Source organism: Falco punctatus, assembly GCF_963210335.1.
Source record: "Falco punctatus genome assembly, chromosome: 7".
Classification (NCBI taxonomy): domain Eukaryota; kingdom Metazoa; phylum Chordata; class Aves; order Falconiformes; family Falconidae; genus Falco; species Falco punctatus.
In genome coordinates, this window is record NC_137587.1 from 52,560,428 (window position 1) to 52,579,629 (window position 19,202).

The window sequence follows — 19,202 nt, forward strand, 5'->3', positions numbered from 1 at the left end:
ACAGGATGAGATTTCATTTTGCTAGAAGCCAAGCAAACAGAAGTTAGTAAAGTTGTCTTTGGCTGTAACCGTGAAATGTCTTTGTGAACTTTTGAACTGTTTAATCAACAACCTCACAGTAACACAGCATGCATGAAACATGGGACTTCAGCATTTATAAGTACAACTGAACCTGTAAAGCTGAGTGAAAAATCTGGTATGAGAGTCTATTGCAACTGTATGGAGGAGAGAGGGAGTGGGAATTTCCTTCTATTTTTATTCTCGTTCTGGATGGATCGTTGTGCCAGAGAGCAAGGTGGTGCTGGAGTAGTTTATAAGCAGCATCAGCCAATGGCCACATGCAGCACCCAGCTTCAGGGAACACGCCACTCTAGAAAGTGGTTTTATGGGTTGATAAACAAACAGTAAGTCTGTTGCTTGACACCAGGCAGTTACCATTCAAGGTATGCGTAAACCTGTTGCATACACTTCAGAAAATCTTCTTCCTGGATTGTAAAGCCACACTTCCTGTTTAAACCAGGATTCAGGTTTTTGTTTTTAATACAGGAATCAGATTCTATGATAACAGTTGTATTCACATTCTAATAAAGACTTTTAAAGCAGGTCAACTTTTTAGAAAAGACAGTATTTGCAGTTCAACATTCAACTCTTGCAAGTCTTATTTATATGTTTTATTCTGACAATACCTTCCCTTTATATTTTCCATCTCCCCATCTAGCAGTCTCCTTCAACCACTGCTGTATGAAGAGCAGCACATTATCTGCTCCTTTCTAGCTTCAGCTTGTTTTTCAGTCTTTTCTATGTGCTAATTCTTTAAAACTACAAATATGTATATGCACACACATCTAGACCTCATATATAAGCAGAAAATAAATAAGAGAAAGTTTTCAGCAGCTTGCACTGGTTAGGTTGTCTTTTAGTTTTGGCTGTCTTAATGTTTTAATCACTGGTGTGAACCTGTAGGCATGTACACCCAGTTCTCTGAAAAATCAGGCTCCTATCCAATGTCTCAAGTTGTTTCTGAAAGCATCTGTTACTGCCCTGGCTATATTCTATACAAAATAGAAATAATTGGTTATTAATGAGATGCTGTAATGAGATTTCCTTAGCATTCCTCCTTAGATAGACTTGCCAAGCAACTTACCCCTAAGCCTGCAGGACTTCAGGCATCAACAAGTCACATGGAGGCTGTTTTATTAGACTGCAATGGAGGAGTGTTGCTGCTACAGCACCCTTTCTCCAAGCATTAACAGCCACAGTATAACACGCCCTAGGTGCAGCTCAGCTCCCGCGATCTCTTCATGTTTTATGATCACTTTGCAGGACAGCTGATTGCAGGGTCACTTAGGGAGGCTGGTCTCACCCGCTCTGTCTGCATGTGAGGTGAGGTCATGGCGTAGGAGAGAGGCCACGGTCAGTGCTGGAAATGAATGAATGAAGGATGTGGTTGTGGAGGAGTACAAGTCAGGAGCCAATTATCAGAGTATGACTCTGCACATCAAACATAACTGAAAAGCTAAGATCTTAAGTAGAATATGGACGTATTTCAAAAACAGCTTTGTCAAGGGCACCTTAACCTAACTTTGAAAACACCTCTCTCTACTTTTGAAGCAGCTATCTCATTATGTATTCACATAGAGAAATCAACTGGATTCCTTTTTTTCAAAAGGAAATACTACTTCCAATACTTTCCTTTTTCAAAGTAGTATTCAAAGGAACATCTTCACTATTTTGGAATTTGCCAAATTATACGTATCTAAAAGCATGGCCTCTTTATCAACCATAACTCTGTTTTCCCATGCGTGCTGCACCCATGTCTTCATTGCTTGCCTTTACAGAGCAGTCTGGAGTTAAAACCAGTTGTGTCGCACTACAGAATACACTACAGGTTTATACATATGAATCATGCTAGAAGGGCTGCCCAGCAGTGACCATTTTCTCTAGAAGTACTTTAAAAGCCTCTTGACACATAAACCATTTTACTGTGTGAGTGATTCCTTAGCAGAGATTCTGAATTCTCCAGGTCATAAATACCATGTGAAAATGTAGCTGCCGTAAAGGTAGAGAAGTTGTAGTAGAAAGATCCCTGTTACTTGCCAAAACATAAATTACAAGTGCCTCAGGAACAATTATTCATGCTCTGCTATACTTCATTTATGAAATGAGCTAGTCTGCTCTCTAATAGGCCTTCTCTTTTGGCTGAGGTGAGGAAACTGCTGGCCCTTCTAGCTTTTTGAGGTGGTGCACCTATCCCTTGCGTACGTAGGAAATCAGTTGACCACACTTTGCATGTCCAAAGCAGAGTGGCTAACTAAATACTCTGCAAAATATAGGATTTTACTGTAGCCAAAGATTTTTCAGGAGAAGCTTCCTGTAACAGAAAGGTTCTGTGAAATCTAATAGGAAATGCACATTATTTTAAACTATTACTGTGAAATTCTAAAAGATATCCCTGACATGCAAGTCTGCAGGCTACCTCCAAAACCCTATGCAGAGGACATAATTTTTACTTTGAAAAAGATCATTGAAATTCCCACCTGTTCTTTTCATTCGGACTCTTGGTCAACCTAGTTCTAAATCTAGGAAAGTACAAAATTATTTGAAGCTGACTTCCCATCCATATTCCTAGCTCCTGCTGAGCGCAACTCTGGCAGGCAAGAGGGGTCTCAGGCTGGGATTCCAGAACTGCAGTATTCAGAGTTGCAAGGTTCATAAGCTCGAGTAATCAGGAGGTTCTGTTACAACAGACTGACTGTAAATAAAACCAAAGAAAACAGGAATTGCAACTTCATGAGTTGTGTTGTATCCCGACTTAGCTTTGGGGAATTGAGATGATTGATCTGACTACAGGTGTCACCGCTTGACAGTGCCAAACAGGACCCTTCATTATTTCTACAAAAGATGTGGTGCACAAAGTACTTTGACCTTGGATTTCAGCCAATTCTTTGAAACTTGTTTCTACTTCCTTTTGAAAAGCTTTTACACCTTAAGTTTAGCGTTTTTGTGAACATTGGACGAGTCAGAGTAAATCAATAGTCTTAGGAAAAATGATACATCGTTACACCGCACACACAGAGGTGTTTACCATTTTTTGCAGAAGACACATAACCTCAGCACTGTAAAGTTGTATACACAATGCTAGATGCACATTTGTAAATCACCTTTTCAGTGTAACCCCTTTGTTCTATTACTCAAGGCTGTAAATGCTGTTAAAAGAATAAATTCACCACTCACAGATAGGGCCTGTTCCCTTTCCTTAATATATGGGAGAAGGAACTGGACACAAGGAACATCCACACTGAAAGTAACACAAAAGCTGACAGGATTAGAGTTGATTATGCCTTGACTACTGCTGTGTCTGTGGAGTTCTGTACGGATGGTAAGGAGCTGTAGCTGTGTTTTATAATCAAAAGAGTCAAACACAAGCTTGACTTAGGAACTTAGAACTGCTTTATATATTAAAAAAACCCACACCATAGGTATTAAAAACCCCTAAGGTGGTCTGATTTCCAAGTGAAAAACAGTTGTGCAGTAGAAGTTACTGTTGTTAGTGGGTTTGTCCTTGAAGCTTCAACAAGTACTCAGTGAAAAGCGTGCTAGCACTATCACTTTTTCATAAAGGAAATAACACAAAACTTGCAGAGCACCCATCAGAATGTTACAGCCTTTTTACAACTACTTAGTTGAGAAAACCAAATGAGTTTGAGTCTCTTGCCAATAACAGTGGTCATATCCAGTTTACAGTGTATATGTATAATTCAGAATTGTAAAGTGTAACTTGGATGTGTCCAAGGGTACGCTATACACAAGACCAGTTGGCTCACAGAAAGAAGCTTTAAACAAACATACGCACAGAAGTTAGCACAGGTGTCATGCTTTTACAAAATAATTAGTCTGTAACTCACCCACAAGTGCTAACCTTAGCAGCACAAAGCAGGGTATTGGTACAAAAGCAAAGCACCAGCCAGACAGCATTATCTCAGACCTTTTTTGTAACCTATTATATTCTTAATGACAAAAAATAAAACTTTTTAATTTTGCCTTAGTGACAAAAAATAATCTAGTGATTTATACATTCAAAAGGGAGTCATTTATCACTTACAAAAATTGAATTATGTTCTTGTAAACGGTCTACAAAAACACCAGTCAAGATAAGGACAGAAGAAGAGAAGGATGTTTTCACTGGGAAGTTTGGCGTTAAGAGTGAGGAAAGCACTCAAATCCTTATTATCCTGTCAAGCACGGTGAAAGAGCTGAACTATTACTTTTTTTTTTTATGTTACAGAGCCCTAAAATTTCAAGAAATTAACAGCAGCCTATTAAACAATCTTTTTAAATTACAGAAAAGAGAAAAGGAAGTATCATGTGAAAGGTGTAGGTTTAAAATAGTCAGTCATTACAGAGATGATTCTGGTTCGGTAAGGCCAGTGCTACTGTTTTCTCCAGAGGCAACATTGCTCAAAAATGAAAGATGCAGAAATGCAGAGAAAACAGGTGAGTTCTACATGGCTTTTCACCAGTAAGTAATGTTAGCAAAAAAACTATCTAAAAATTAATAGCCCTTCACCATCTAGGATCTTGTGGTATGAGTCAGATGAGAGTTTACAGTTGCAGAGAATATGTTTGCTTAGTCCATATTGCTTGCCAGAAACATGGTCAGTTTCATACACTGAAGCTAAAGTAAGAAACAGAATGACAAAATGTTCTGTTGTTTTTTGCTTTTTTAAAAAAAGAACACCCCTTTGGGGACTGCCTGAAACTTTGCTTAGAAGATGCTGGTGCTGAACATCTGTACTTTGATAAGCAGTGTTTAAAAGCTGTTTCTCAATACAGCTTTGTCTTTGCATTATATGATGAGAGTTTTGTAAATTACCACCTTAGACAGTACAAGGTATCTGACAGTCATGTTTCTACGGATATTTGACCCTATGTTTCCCAGTTCTAAAAGTCTGGGACAAGGTTCATGGTAACGCATTTGTGCTAGCTGTTGTATAATATTTGCTTACTTCAGTGAGTACAGCAAAGATGACACTGTAACCTGCCCAACCATCTCATCCTCTGAAAGCTACCAGCAAGACTTGCCAATTAAAATAGCTCCCCAGCAGTTAGACTTATACATTTAAACTCCAAGCTCCAACAGGTGCTGGCTTAAATAATTTTTGAGTTGGTCAGTGAGATGGTGCCAACAATGATACTGACCAACAGACTGAAAGGCAATGCGAACACAACAAAACTCACTCAAGCTGAAGGAAAACATAGGAAAATAGTAGAAGAGTCTTTAAGAATGAGTAATTGCCCCAAACTTGTGTGATAACTGAACCTACTTGCAGGTGAGATGTTCCGAAAGCTATGGAATATAACCAGAATCGAATGAATTGTGAATAGAATTGGCTTCCAACAACGTTCAGTTATGCTCCCACTAGCATATCTGTGCTTCTACGGGTCTTTCATAAATCAGCATATCAGGATTATAGGAGTTACAATACATGGGTACAGTTTAACTTTAACAGTTTTAAACATAATTTTATGGTGTAAACATCAGTTTTCAGTTGTTCTCTAGACTTTAGAGTTTGCAGATTACGTGGGAGCTGCACTATAGATGAAGCTGACTGGAAAGTAATGGCTCTGAATGCCATAGATGCATGCCAAACCTCTAAAATACCTTCAGTAGCATCTGTTAAAACTCACTGTTATGAATTGAGACATTTCTCCTCTTAAAGTTACTGTTTCAGGCCCTCCGCAAACTCTGGCAGCTATCATACCTGTCTGCCACTTGAAAACTCGTTTTCAACAGTAACAGCTCTTCTGCAGAGCAGCTAAGAGCTGGAGATGGTGGGGACAGGGAGAATCCTCCTCCCTCCAGACCACATGTCCCACTGTTAGAGCAATGCTGAGTTAATCTGCTTAGCCGCAGCAGCACTATTCCCCCCTCAAAGCTTCACCAGCACATGAAGGAGGGACAGAATCAGAGTTAGGGTTCACCATAAGTGATCTTTAATTGTATGCAAAACCATGTTTACGTATATTATCAATGCAATGCTTACTATATGTGCAGGTGGTGGGGAGAGGAAGTGCTTCTTTCCAAATAAAACACAAAATTCTGTGCTTAAAAAATAACACGTTACCTTATTAGGGATACTGACATTACTGTTTTTGAAGACAAGGGGTAGGTGATTTACTGAAGATAGTCTTAACCTCTCCTATCATACGGTTTAAAGTAAAACTGATTAATTAAATCCACACCATAGCATCTATTAAACCCATGATACAGAATTACTTTGTCCCATGACCAAATTCTACATCTTTTCAGCTGTTTCTTGAAAAAATGAGCTTTTAAATCCATTTCTTATAGGTGCATTTATGCTAATACTATTTAGGGGTATCTATAAATCCCAAAGCATTCGCTTTTCTGGTTGTTTGCTTTTACATTTTTTTTTAAGCTAGAAGATGTTGCACATGTTGCCAATCTGAGAAAGACTATTTCTAAAAAGTTAGCGAGAATTCAGTTGTTTCCAAGAATGATGAAAGCTGGGGGAAACGGAAGGGCCAAATACTGTACAGCTCTGGACAAAGGAGAAAAAAAAATATGTATGCAAATCCAGAGATGTAATCTTTTGGGGTATCTAAGAAATTCAGTTTTGTTCTGGCTGTGTTCAGAGAATTTAAAAAACATACTTTGCAAATACACCCTGGATATATTATACAATAAGACTAGCCATCTGCCAACATTCTATTGGCACTGCTTGTATGGACACAGATAACACCAAACGGAAATTTCTGTTGAGTTAAGAGGGGCTTTCACTGCTCTATTAAGAGTTTCACACACATGCATAAGAAAGCTGCATACAATTCACCTTGGTCTTGGAAAATATATCCATCACCACAACAATCAAAAACTGCCAAAGCAATCACATTAATGCTAGTCTGCATTCCTTCTGCTGGCACTTAAAAGGAATTGCAAATTTAAATTCAGTAAACTCCTACAATACATAACAAGAATTAGTCTGTGGTTCAGTGAAATTTTAGCAGCATCCCTGTTCGTATTTGTTATAGCAGGATCCTAAACCACCAGATTAAGAATGCAGGAAAGGCCCATACGCACAGTGAGGTTTTGCAAGAATCTATAAAGCCTCAGTCTAGTATGTAAATTTCTACCAATGTAATTTCATTTATTTATCTCCAAATTGCAAAACAAATATTTCTCTGATCTACTAACAAACAGCTCACCATTTCAGCAAATTTTTGCAGGAAACACCTGAAGATGGACTAGGCTGTCATGTTCTAACCCTTCTCAGCTGATTCTCAGTAAGTTACTCTAGTGGAAATACTGACAGCTGTTTACTTTAAAAAGCTCAATACATCCTTTTAGGCTTCTGTACTCGGATGGTCTTACCCTGGAACTAAGTGGTTAGCATTTCTGCCTCTCTCCTTGACCAGTTTTAAAAGCTACTGTTGAAGGCAGGCAGCAAAGGCTACATGACCAGCATACCCATTCTGCTTGTGTATTTGCTGTCTGGGGATATTCCAGCTGGCTCCAGGACCAAAATAGACAGAAAGCCACAAAACATGTAGCAGCAACACAATGCACACTCATGTGAATTTTTCAGGTGCTTCTAGTCCAAAAACTCATATAACATAACCAATTAATAGAGAGCAGTCTGGTAGAAATATAGTGCGCAAGAAATCTAAGACAGTTTATTGATTCATTGACTGCAACGTCAACAGACACCCAGTCACAAATATTTTGCCTATAATTCCTGAGAGCACTACAAAAGTACTGTAACTGATTACAGAAAACCTTTTCCTTGCACTAGAGGTCATTTAAGGATATGCTAACTTTAATTCCATTTGACTCGTGCCAAATTCCTGGTTAGTAAATACTTTTTATGTTAGGGCTGCAAAAAAGCTTCTGTCATTTTTCTACCAGTAACTAAACAGTGGCGCTCTGAACTTTTAAAAACTTTTATATTAAGTGGAGGCCCTATAAGATCTGCTGAATCTGCAAGACCTGAAAAATACAGGATATGTGTGTCTGACTTCAGTGCCTGCACTTAAATAACCCACATTGTCTAGCTATTGTTAAACTGAACACAGCAAGATAATGATATCACTGCCCATGTGAATCTACCTAATAAAAGCCAAGGGGGTAACAAAGGGGAAAAAAGTATACCTATAGAAATTCTACAGAAAGGACCCTTCAAAGGTTGTCCTGCATTTGAACAGCAGAGTATTTTTTTGGCTCTGTCAGCACTGACTTCCAAACAGCTGATCCAAGATTGGAAGGGGGCAGGGGGGAAGTTGGAACATGCTTAACTTATAAAACAGAACTAGAAACCACATGTCCAATATAAACAAGTTCCAGGTTCCTGCTCTGGGATGTGCCATAACCCTGTTCAGCCAGACAATAACACAATGCAACAGTTGTATTTTAAATGGTTAAAGGTGCCTTCTTTTCAGATGAAATCCAATTGTGCGTTTGTTTCATAAAGAGCTCCAGTTTAGTGAAAGGTTTGTTTATGCACAACTCATGTCACAAACAAATACTTTCCAGTGTCCTGCAGAGAAGTATGTGCTACGGCAGAAGAATTGTATACAGATCATTCAGAACACTTTTTCCATAAGGCTGTGATTAATTTCTAATACAAACACAGCTATCAATTGCAATCATTCATTCATTAAAAAAATTGTTTGCTGGTTTACTCCAGTCTATCTGTAAGACTTAGGTCTTGCTGTTGAGAAGGAAAGTGCTCCTACTGGTGTCTAGGATGAAGAAAACTACTGGAAGGTGATCCATCCACACCACTTCCAGCATTAACAGATCTCATTCCACTGGGCCCAAGTGTCACTTCCATGCTAAAAGGAAGATAGTTTGTGGAAAGAGAATTCTGTGAAGTTTCCGATTTTCCACTAGATACACAAAGCTTTCACCCTGTAGCAAAGCAGTTCCTCAACACTGTATTCTGTAAATGATGTTGACTGGAACAGCAATACTCTAATTGGGATATTTTCAGTTAATTACCCTCTGCTCAACTTCAGTTGAGCACAGGTTGCACAGGCTGGCAACTCACTGCCTGAGCTAGACTTGTCTCAGTAACTGTCTTGGTCTTAGAAAATGTGATTTCCGAAGAATTGTGGAAGTCACAAATTGATTCTTCTTTCTGCATGTTGCCTCGCCCCACCCCCCGGTTTATGGAGTGTTTCAGTACAACACAACCATGTGTGTCTCCTCAGATTCAATGCAACACTCACCTGTCTTTTATGTCTTCCTCTTCCTTCACTCAGGAAAAGCAAACAGGGGACAAGCAGAGGGAAATTATGGAGAGAGAATATTAACTATGCTGATTGTACCTGTTTCAAAGACAATGGTGAAGAAGGAAAAAGAAAATAGTCTCCTTTGTAGTAGACCCTCTCTCCATCACAGTTATGACAATGGTAAATACAGCTTTGCTTTAATGGCTTTTTAGCTACAATGCCTAAGCTCTGTTAATTATTATCAGAACCTTCATTTCTGTGACTTCTGCATTATTAATATCTCCATAAAGACTGGGGAGAAAAAGGAGTGAAAGGAAGGGAAGAAAAACCTGTAGATGTAATTCTCTCTAGCAGCTAATACTGCTCAAGTGTGGTAAATACAGTTGTCAGCCATCAGGATTCTCCATGCAACCAATCTAAACCCAACTCTTTTGCAGCTGAATTAACTGAATCCTATTATTCAGTCCTGAACCAGTCAGGTAAAAGGAGTGAGTAAGGGTAGTTCTTCTGCCTTTCTTCCTGATTTCAATTCCTTTTGAAAAAGGTAAGTTTTAAAACTTGCTTATTCTTTTAAGAAATGTATGCCCTGTGCTTATTTCAAAGATTTTGACAAAAAGAGACATACAGCATATATGCTGCTTGTTATCTTCAATGAACATAGTTTGATGCAGGCTTAGGATCAGTATTTTTAGGTAAGAACTTCATTCTTTGGAATTGCATGTTAGGGTGAGGACTTAGGCAGGGCTGTAAATGAAGTTGTTCTATGTTTTCAGCTGACTTTTTTTTAATATGTTAAAACTTTCTTAGAGGAAGTAAGAAAGAAATTGCAGAGCTCTTTCAGAGCGAACTAAAACAATGCTTTGCAGTTTTGTATTGTTTTTAAAAATACAGACTTATTAAAAGACATGTAAGACCATCAGTTTTCAGAAAAATGCAGGAGCAGGTTGCTGAACTATTTAACACTGAGAAAGAATGCTTATGGCTCAGGCTGGACAGACAACTGTTTCATGAGGCTGGCTTTGAAGCTGTCCTGAAGCTATCGTTTTAGCCCACCTCAGAGAAAAACCTTACAGAAAAGATTTTAATGCACTCAGCAAAGAGAGGAGGGGGAAGGCAGCAGAAGAGCATTATGGGATACAGCAGCCCAGAGGCACACTGGAGCTTTGCGACAGTCTGACTGTATGCTAATGATAGTGAGTTAGGTACACAGAGCCAGCTAGCTGTTCCTAAATTCTAACACAAGAAGTCAAAAACAGGAGGCCCAGCCACTAAAGCTGAAACTGACGAGCAAACATGCAGAGGGCCAAGCTCTGTCCCCTTCCCTGTGAGAAATCAGCACTGGGGAAAGGCCTTTCCAGTTTCCTCTGGCATCCTGTTCAGAGGGAGTGCAGCTTCCCATTCAGTCCTGGCATCCAGAGCAGCCCAGCTGGCAACTCAGAGGATGGACTGAACTAATGGTACCCACTCATTTCTTCCTGCCCTGCACAAGAGCAGTGTGCAGCCCTGTTTTCCTCTGCTCCCTCGAGTGGCATGGGAGGCATTAGATTAAGTTTCTCCTCTCCTAATCTTCTCCTGTGAAGGCTTGTGTCTTACAAACACTGCCTGCTTGCCACATGCACGTAGAATCACTGTGTGCCTACAGGCAAGCTAAAGGAAACCAGAGCCACGTCTAGTCCACATTTTTTAGCTAACCAGCTACATTTCTGGTAATTGCCAGGTGGTAAAAAGGAAGAGAAACTTTTTCACTGATACATAAACTTGCTTCTTGCTACATTGGTTAATCAGTTTCTTCACATGCACATAGGTAGCATCTTGATTCAGACCAACTTCAAAGAAGTTGTGCTTTATCACTGTGTTTTTAATTAATGTAGTCAGAGCAAATTAGATGTACTAGAACTGAAAGTGAAAACCACCTCCTGTTTAAAACTTACTATGTGTACTCTATACAAAGGCCACTTTACCAGCCTAAACAGAGGCCTAATGCTACTTCAGTTTGACCAGACTAATTGTTATGCTGTTGTCACACTTGTCACAGTGAAGTCTGATTGCTTTATTTCTCAGATTGCTTTCAAATGACAAATACATTATGAATTTCTCAATCTTCACATACTTCAGTTACAAAGTAATCAGAAAAATTTTGCTTAGGGAAACAAGACATAGTAATTGAGGGGGGAAAGAGGGTACATAAGTTAAAAACTAACTTTTCTCATATGGTTCTTTAGTGTTGTCCTCAAAAAAGTTATTATAAAAATTTAATGTAAAGAAATGGAAAATTCCTTAAAGTGAATGGAAAGGAGTCAGTCTTTTCTACCTATTTAAATTCAGCTAATATTTCATGAATAAGGGTTAGACTGAAAAGAAAAACAGATATGAAGTAACATATCCTTCATAAATGCATGGTTAAGTAGGCTGAACAGATAGCTGTCCAAGCTCTCCCAGCTAGAGGTCAAAGGTCTTGACTGCTTTCTCTTGGATGATTCCTAACCTGACATCTAGGAAGAAGGGTAAGATAATTAGGATGGTCTTCCCTTCTTCCTGTGTCCCAACAGCCATAAAGAAGTCAGCTAGTTTAACAATAGTAGAGGAGCCACCGTTAAGCCACCTGGGCCCCAAGTTTGTTTCAGTGCAAGACTCTCATAGTTAAGAGTCCAGACTGAGACTGGTACCCACACCTCCTTAGTTTACGCTAATTTGTGCAAACACATTTAGTTCTGATGATCAACAAGCCGTCTCTGCATTATGAGGTACTACTTAGTGACTAGAACCAGTAAGTTTAGAAGGACATTTCAATGGAATTAAGGTTTCTCTGCATTCATAATGGCATGCTAATGAAGATGGCTTGAGAGGTCACAGTGATTTGGGGGGCTGCAATACATAGGATTCTTGTGATCCCTGTCCGAAATCCAGTCAGTTTTTCTCTACATGTAAAACACACAGTATAATGCAGTATGCTGTGGCTCTCTACAGCCTCTCAGAACACAGTGCTCCTGGACAATGCTTTATGAGGTTGTAGCCTGTAGATAGTGCAGAGCCTAATAGCCATCTCTCTCCTCCCACTGCTGCATCAAAAGAGACAAACTGGTTCCCAGTGACTCCAGAGAATTTCCAAACCTTCCTAGTGACCCTGTGCCAAAAACCTGCTTACAGGAAGGAGAACTTTGTCATGTAAATGGTTTATCTGATTTTCTGAAAGTCCTTTCTGTTTAGGAATTTTCTCAGGAGTGGAGAGAATTTTTAAAACTGGTGTGCCAGTGAAATTTTTGTATCAGTGGGATCAATATAGCTTGGGACAAACAGGGTACTGCATCTGTGGATCACAACACAGCTTCTGAGGACCATGGGAACCTCAGTGGAAAAGAATCTGGACTTGACATCTACCCACTGACACTAAATACAACCTTCTGGTAAACATTAAAACTTCAAGGGCTTTGTGGCTGATGATCACGTTGAACTCCAGGACATCTAGTGAGAGAGTAGGGTGGAAAACATAAACATTTGAAAAGAAATGTAGGGGGAGGGGAAGGGTTTGAAAGCTGGTGGAGAGAACAGCAAGGATTTTGGTGACTAATGTTTTCTGCCTGGTTCGAGGGTTTGTCAATTTAATAAAGATGAAGCATTCATAAGGCTGAGATAGCTTAACCGCTAGTGTACCAAACACAAGGGACTGTGGATTGCTCTAGCACATTATGTTCTAACAGAGAACTTCATTCTAAAACCCTGTACTCAGAGCAAGGGCCTAAGGACAAAAGGCAGATGCTGCTTCCTTGGCTATTCCATCTTGTGCTTTAAGCAGGATAATTGGCATCCTCTGCAGTATGGTTTTTGCTTTGGACATTTAGGCACTGAAATCTGGTGCTAACTATGAGGATTTCACATGGGGCACCAAACAGCTGAAAATAGTACTAGCTTTCAGTCCCTACCAATGTGGGCTGGATTTGACCCAACAGTACTTGGAAGGCTCTATCTCTTTGCCACACCATAAGCTCAATGATCTAGGCTATCCTTCCTCCAGGCATGAAGAGCAAGGCCTTTAGTTTCTGAGCACAGTAGCAGACAAGGACAAGCAAGTTTCTAAAGCAGGTCATAAACTGCACTATTCAAATATCTCTAGCACTATCATCAGTATCTTCTAGCCTGCAGTACTGTTCTTAGCCTTCAGTTCACCCCTAAATACCAGCTCATCTAGTCATACAGCACATGGAAGAATTTCCACTCCATAGCAGAAGGTTTTGATTGTTTCTTAGTAAACAGGTTTGGGAGTTACTAGGGTAGCTCTTTAAAGCACCTTGCCTGTGTACTTTCACCACTGCTTGGTGAGGTGGATGGCCACCACCCTATCCATTTGACAGATGGGCAGACTGATGTGTACATGTTGCATAAGTAGTTCAGGACCACCGGAAACCAGAGGAGACCCAAACCCCTTGTTCTAAATCAGTAAAACCTATTATGTGTTTTGCAAAAACAAATATTTGCCAGTCCTGGAAGTCACTGCTTGTTCTGTTAGCTTAACTCCTAGCGTCATATAAACTTTTCTCAAGCCTGTCACAATTTCTTTTAAAGAAAGAAAAAAAATCAAACACCTTAGAAAGCATTCTGCAAGAGGAGTAAAAGGCATTCAAGCCTGTTTAAAACCCAATCCAAACAGAGACAGACCTGTTGCCAGTGAGGAGGGAAGCTTGGCAGCTTTGTTTAAAGCTTCCCACACGGACACTGGAGACACAAGAAAACAAAAGAAGCTGCAGTCCCCGAGGGTCCTGCCACTCCGAGGGCAAAACCAGTCCCTTCCCTGCTTTTCCTCTAGCTCTCACAGACACGCACAGGCTCTCTTCTCTCAGTGCCATCAGCTACAGCAATAACCAATTAAGCCGTACAGACCTGGAAACAATACAGGAAATGAAGAGTTAAAAAAAAAAAAAGGAGGGGGGTGGAGAAAAAAAAACCCAGAGAACTTGGAGGCAAGCCAGCGTCCCCGAATGACTCGGCTGAGCCGGCAGCCCGGAGCGACACTCCCCACCGGCCCTGCCCTCCCTCTCCTCTCCCCGCAGGGCGGGCATGCCCAGCCCTCCTCTCTCGATCAGGGACAGGAGTTCCCCTTCGTGGTCTCTAGTTGGTTTGAGAGCCCAAAAACATTGCTAAATTTATCTTTAACTGTTAGGACAACGGCAAATGCCAGAAATAAGAAAGGAAAAGAACTGAAAATTAATGGTGACAATTCCCTGCAAGCCAAGTGGAAGCACCCTTTCTGCATAACTCCCAAGGAGGCAAAAAGCAGTTACACTGTGCAAAGCAGGGCAGGCTGTCTGGGGTGCCAGGAACACGCTGTTCCTTTGGCTGTGCAGCACAGGGAATTGTCCATCCATATGCTCAGACTTGATAGGGCTTTCTTCTCTCCCACAGAGAGCAAAACATGCCCTCAATTTAGAAGGGCTGTTGCTCTCAGGAAGGCAACAGGAAAAGCTAAAGGTGCACTGAAGGTATGGCCTGTGTGGGTGAGGCTGCCACCTCTGAGCTGAAACTGTTCAAGAGTCATTGAGTCACAGTTAGTGCTGAGGATCTTTTTCTTAATGCTCTTTAAAAGTGAACTGACCGTAGATCTTCGTGAACTAATTTGTTGTCTGAAATTACTCACTGGAACAGCTTGCACAATCACGCTCTAGTCGGTATGGTGCCTCAGCCATATGTGCTATGATCACTGCCCTCAGCTGAGATCAGTCTCCTCAGTTTTTGGTGCTCCCTGTCTGACTGGAAGCCATCCTGTTCCCCAGCACCAGGCAGAGGCGCAAGGTCTGGAAAGTCACAGGGCCTATTTCAAGATGGCCCTCCTAATATTTTCAGTGCATAACCTTCATAGTGCTTGCAAGACTTACACACACACACACACACACACATATGAAGTGGATCTCATAAATTATAATAGCAACAAAAAAAGTGGCCAGGTAAGTCTTCACCAAGAATTAACCACTGAACACTGCTCAGAACAAGCTAGTGCTTCCATCCAAATGTTTTTTTTTGTTTTGAACTAGGTTTTACCCAGCTGCCAGAAGCTTTTTTGAGACCGCCCATGTCCCCCTCTCTCAACACTTTCAACAAATGTCTCCTTGTGACTCATGTTCAGCCTCTCATCTGCCTTTCCTGCCTACTCTAGCTTTCACACAAGTGTCTGCTAAAGAAAGAAACAGACACACAGTCATTCAGGTGCCTCTAGAACATTTAATTTTAAAATTTCAAGAGCATTGATGCTTGCATGGAAAGTGATAAGCTGGTATAAAGGTAGTGATGGGAGCAAGGGGTAGGAAAAAAGTAAACGGGGGAGGGTAAGAAGCATTGGAAAGGGAAGTAGAAGACACACCGAACAAGAAGGCTAGCAGCTAAAAATTACAGCTTGGTACAATCCACACAGATGACCCACACACTGTTCCCTGTGACATTAACTAATAAAAAAGGGCAAGGTTAACTGTGAATCTATGCCCAGTAAGGGTTTATTCCCAGAGGTTTTTTTGTTTGTTTGTTTGTTGTTGTTGTTTGGTTTTCCCGAGCTTCAGTTCTGAGGGATGAAACCATAATGGTGGCCAAATACAAGTTTGTTTGGTTTTGGTTTTTTCAACATTCATTTTAATTACCAAGCTGTAACAAATAAATCTCTGGCTGGTTTGTAACTAACCTGTGTGGGTCCTTAGATGAGCTTTAAGATGGGAAGATTTGCCATAAACTTTTTCACACCCCACATAGTGGCATTTGTGCTTTTTCTGGGGTGATCCAGGGTCAGTCCAGCTTCTCATGCGTTTGTTCTTTTGTCTGGGACTTGGCTCAGTTACTGCAGCCAGGCTAGTAGGTGTGGCTGCTCTTCCTCCTCCACGCTTACCAGCCGAAGACACACTTTCTTCCCCAAACTCCTTAGGAGCAATAGAAATGTGTATTTGTTCTGTGATATCAAAGGTTTCTGATTTTTCCATCCTTAGAGCGGGTGAGTTTGGGACATGCTGGTTGAGATCAGCTAAAATGCTAGCTACCACAAGTAACGATGATCCATTGTCTTTCCCAGTTTCTCTGACTTCCCGCTTATCTTCTCCATTCGATGAAGGAGGTATCGCTGCATCAGGTTGAAGATCAGGCTCTCCTTTGGGACTATGGATAACAGCACGACTGGACATAGAAACAAGGCACTCTGCTGCAAAATGATCCACATATGCTGCTGTTGCCATTTTTCATAAGTTTATAAAGAAATCCAAACAGAAGAGGGAAAAAAACCCACAACACTGCTCTTTCCCTTTCTAAAAAGATTGTGTGAGCAGACTTTTTCCTCTCTTATTTCTTAGGATCTCTTTGTAGAAGTAAAGGCTGATTTAGCAGCCATCAAAACCAGACTTTGTTCGTGACGATAACACCCAGCTCGTCTCTAAATCAAAAAAGCGTTGGAAGTCCAATGGATGAGAAAAAAAAAGAGCAGACAGATCCTGGGCACTGGCAGCTGGTTGTCTGGAGTATGAATTAATGCTGTTCTTTCGAGAACGCAATAAGATCAAGATGCGGTTTCCCCAGCCCTTCCATTGCGTTGTGACAGTAGAATAAGCTTTCCCCGTTATCGCTCCTCGGAGTCGCCCGGACCCCTGCGGGGGCGTGGCCTGGACAAACATCTGGGCCTGACGTCACCGCGAAGCCACATCCTGCGCCCATCAGGTTGGCGGCGCGCGGGGCCGGGAGCTCGGCGGCGCGCGGGCAGGGCCGGGCCCGCCGCCCGCAAATGAAAGGAAGCGGCCGATTGGCTGGCGGGGGGGCGCCGCGCGGCCACGCCACCCGCTGCGGGAGCGTGCGGCACCCTCCGCCCCCCGCAGCCACCCCAGCCGCAGGTCCGCAGCGCGCAGAGCGGCGGGCGCCGACCCCTCCGCCCGCGGGAAAGCGCCCGCAGCCTGCCCCGGCCGGCGGCTGTGCGAGCGTGAAGCGCTCTCCCTGCCCCTCTCGCAGGCCGCTGCCCCCGACGGGTGTTAACGATTCGGGGCGTGCCGCATCGGGGCCCCTACCGCTAGGGACGGCTTCACAGGCGCTCATCTGTTAAAAGGAAGAGGCTGAACTAGACAGCGTGAGGCTGGAACTGCTGCAAGCGAGAGGAGAGAGCGAGGCCGCGCCGCCCGGGCCGCGGCTGCACGGACAGGGGCCGTCTGTGGATTTTAATAGGTTGCGATGGGTTTCAGTAACTGCCAGGGAACACACTTGAAACCACCTTCCTTTCAGTCAAAACTCTGGCTGTAGCACTCTGCTGCCTCTAAATTATTTGAAAGTACAAATGAAAATAACTTTCTATTCATTATTATTCTCAGCTTGCAAAAGGTAACAGCTCTGCCAGTTTAACAGAGACAATGCCCGAGTGAACAAGAGCATCGCGCGTGTGACTACCTCGCCAATCCAAAGTAAAGAAATGCATTTGAATTCAGGTCTGAAAGCAGTTAGTTTGTGGTGCTTCTTACCTTTTGTTGGAACTCTCCAGACTTAATTCCTGTCTTTAGTATAGAGAGACCTTTCCTGTGAGACAGAGATGGTCAGAAAGCAGGAGGGCTTCTTTGAAAGCCTTTCTGGATGGCAAGTTTGAGGGGGTGTGAGAGGAAGTGAACATCTGTTGCAGAAACTCAAATAGTTTTGGTGTTGAGTAAAATACCAGTTTCATACACATGAAAATGTTATTCAGGAGCAACGTCTGCTCATGCTTCCACTGCACATTATGAAAAAATGTACTTTAGGTTGTCATGCAACAGTTCCCCTTCGGGTCAGACTCGTTGGTAACCTGTGTCTGCCGCAGTGCTCCCTGTCTGCTCTCGTAACAGAGCAGCCTGTGGTGCTCCACGGGACTTGAATCACTGCAGCCATGGGAGGAATCAGGCATACAACCCGTGCGGGAGGATGTGGTTTAATGCGGAATTGAGCCAGATATTTCTGATGCAGGCAGATCATGCCATTTGTTCTGCTGAGCACATCTAGAGGAAACATTTACACATTTCCAAACAAAAAACTTGAGTCTGGGACTTGCCTAGATGAAAAAGGAATTCTGGGTAAAGCATTTTTATAAGAAACTTCAGTTGAGTTCAAGCTCAACCTCCTCTTTGAGGGAGGAGTATTGCTTAAACAGACATACCTGGCAGTTCTTTAGAATTAGTAGTAGATTCAGAGCAGAAACCCTGCAGCTCTCCTGGTTTGAGGAGAAACGTGGGCTGTTTTCAGGGGGCTGAGGAAAGGGCAGAGTTTAGGCCCAAGTTCTCTGTCCTTACTCAACACCAAGGACTATTATCAGTAAATGGCCAGGAAAAGGGACACCTGGATTACTGTGGTCACCAGCCACCAGCAGGCTTTGCCTGAGCACTAACAGGGAGCTTCCAGAGGCACCCTGGTTATCTCTGTGGTGCTCATCCCACACAGCCCCCTCAGCACTGCTGTGCTGCTCTCCTACCAGCTCTCCTCACCGCTGTCTCATCCCACAGTGTTCCTCCATAACCTGTCCTGGCCATGCTGCCGGCCCCACTGTGTAGCAGCAGCTTCTCCAGAGCTCCCTGTGGCTCTGGAGGGTTGGAGTAGCCTGGCCCTGGCCAGGGGAGAGCTGATGGCAGAGGCCAAGAGGGGGAGTTCAGCAGGTCCCAAGAATTTCCCCTCAGCACAGCCCTGCTGTTTGCCTGGCCTGAGGAGAGAGCCCTCAGGAGAGCCGAGAGATGTGATTGGCTGCTCTGCTCCCTTTCTGGAACCTTCCAGAGAAGGCCAGCCAATCAGGAAGGAACCTTCCATGCTGGGTGAGGTTCTCCTCAGGGGATGGTTTTCTGGGTGCTCTGTTGGCAGGGAGACAAGTGCCTCTCCATGAGGGTTATGATCCGATGTTGTTTGTATTTTGCCTTCGTATGAGCGGGCAGGACACAGCTGGGCGCATTCCCGGAGCCTTTGGCTAGAGGAGAGAGGCACTGCGTCATGTGCAT

General features: G+C 42.4%; 1 protein-coding gene and 1 long non-coding RNA gene across 2 annotated transcripts in view; one reads left to right on the forward strand and one right to left on the reverse strand.

Annotated features, from left to right (window-relative positions):
• LOC308067216 overlaps positions 1 to 15,912 on the forward strand; it is a 29,457-nt gene extending 13,545 nt beyond the window's left edge. Inside the window, exons 2-3 of the long non-coding RNA XR_013929501.1 lie at positions 7,249 to 7,305; positions 9,283 to 15,912. This is a non-coding gene — a long non-coding RNA (uncharacterized lncRNA). The remainder of the gene's footprint in view (positions 1 to 7,248; positions 7,306 to 9,282) is intronic.
• The window catches only part of KLF13 (KLF transcription factor 13), a 35,563-nt gene extending 16,750 nt beyond the window's left edge, over positions 1 to 18,813 (reverse strand). The window contains exon 1 of the mRNA XM_080395652.1: positions 15,914 to 18,813. Coding sequence (XP_080251778.1) covers positions 15,914 to 16,454 — 541 coding nt within the window. The 5' untranslated portion in view covers positions 16,455 to 18,813. The remainder of the gene's footprint in view (positions 1 to 15,913) is intronic.
• Between the last annotated feature and the right edge of the window lie 389 nt (positions 18,814 to 19,202).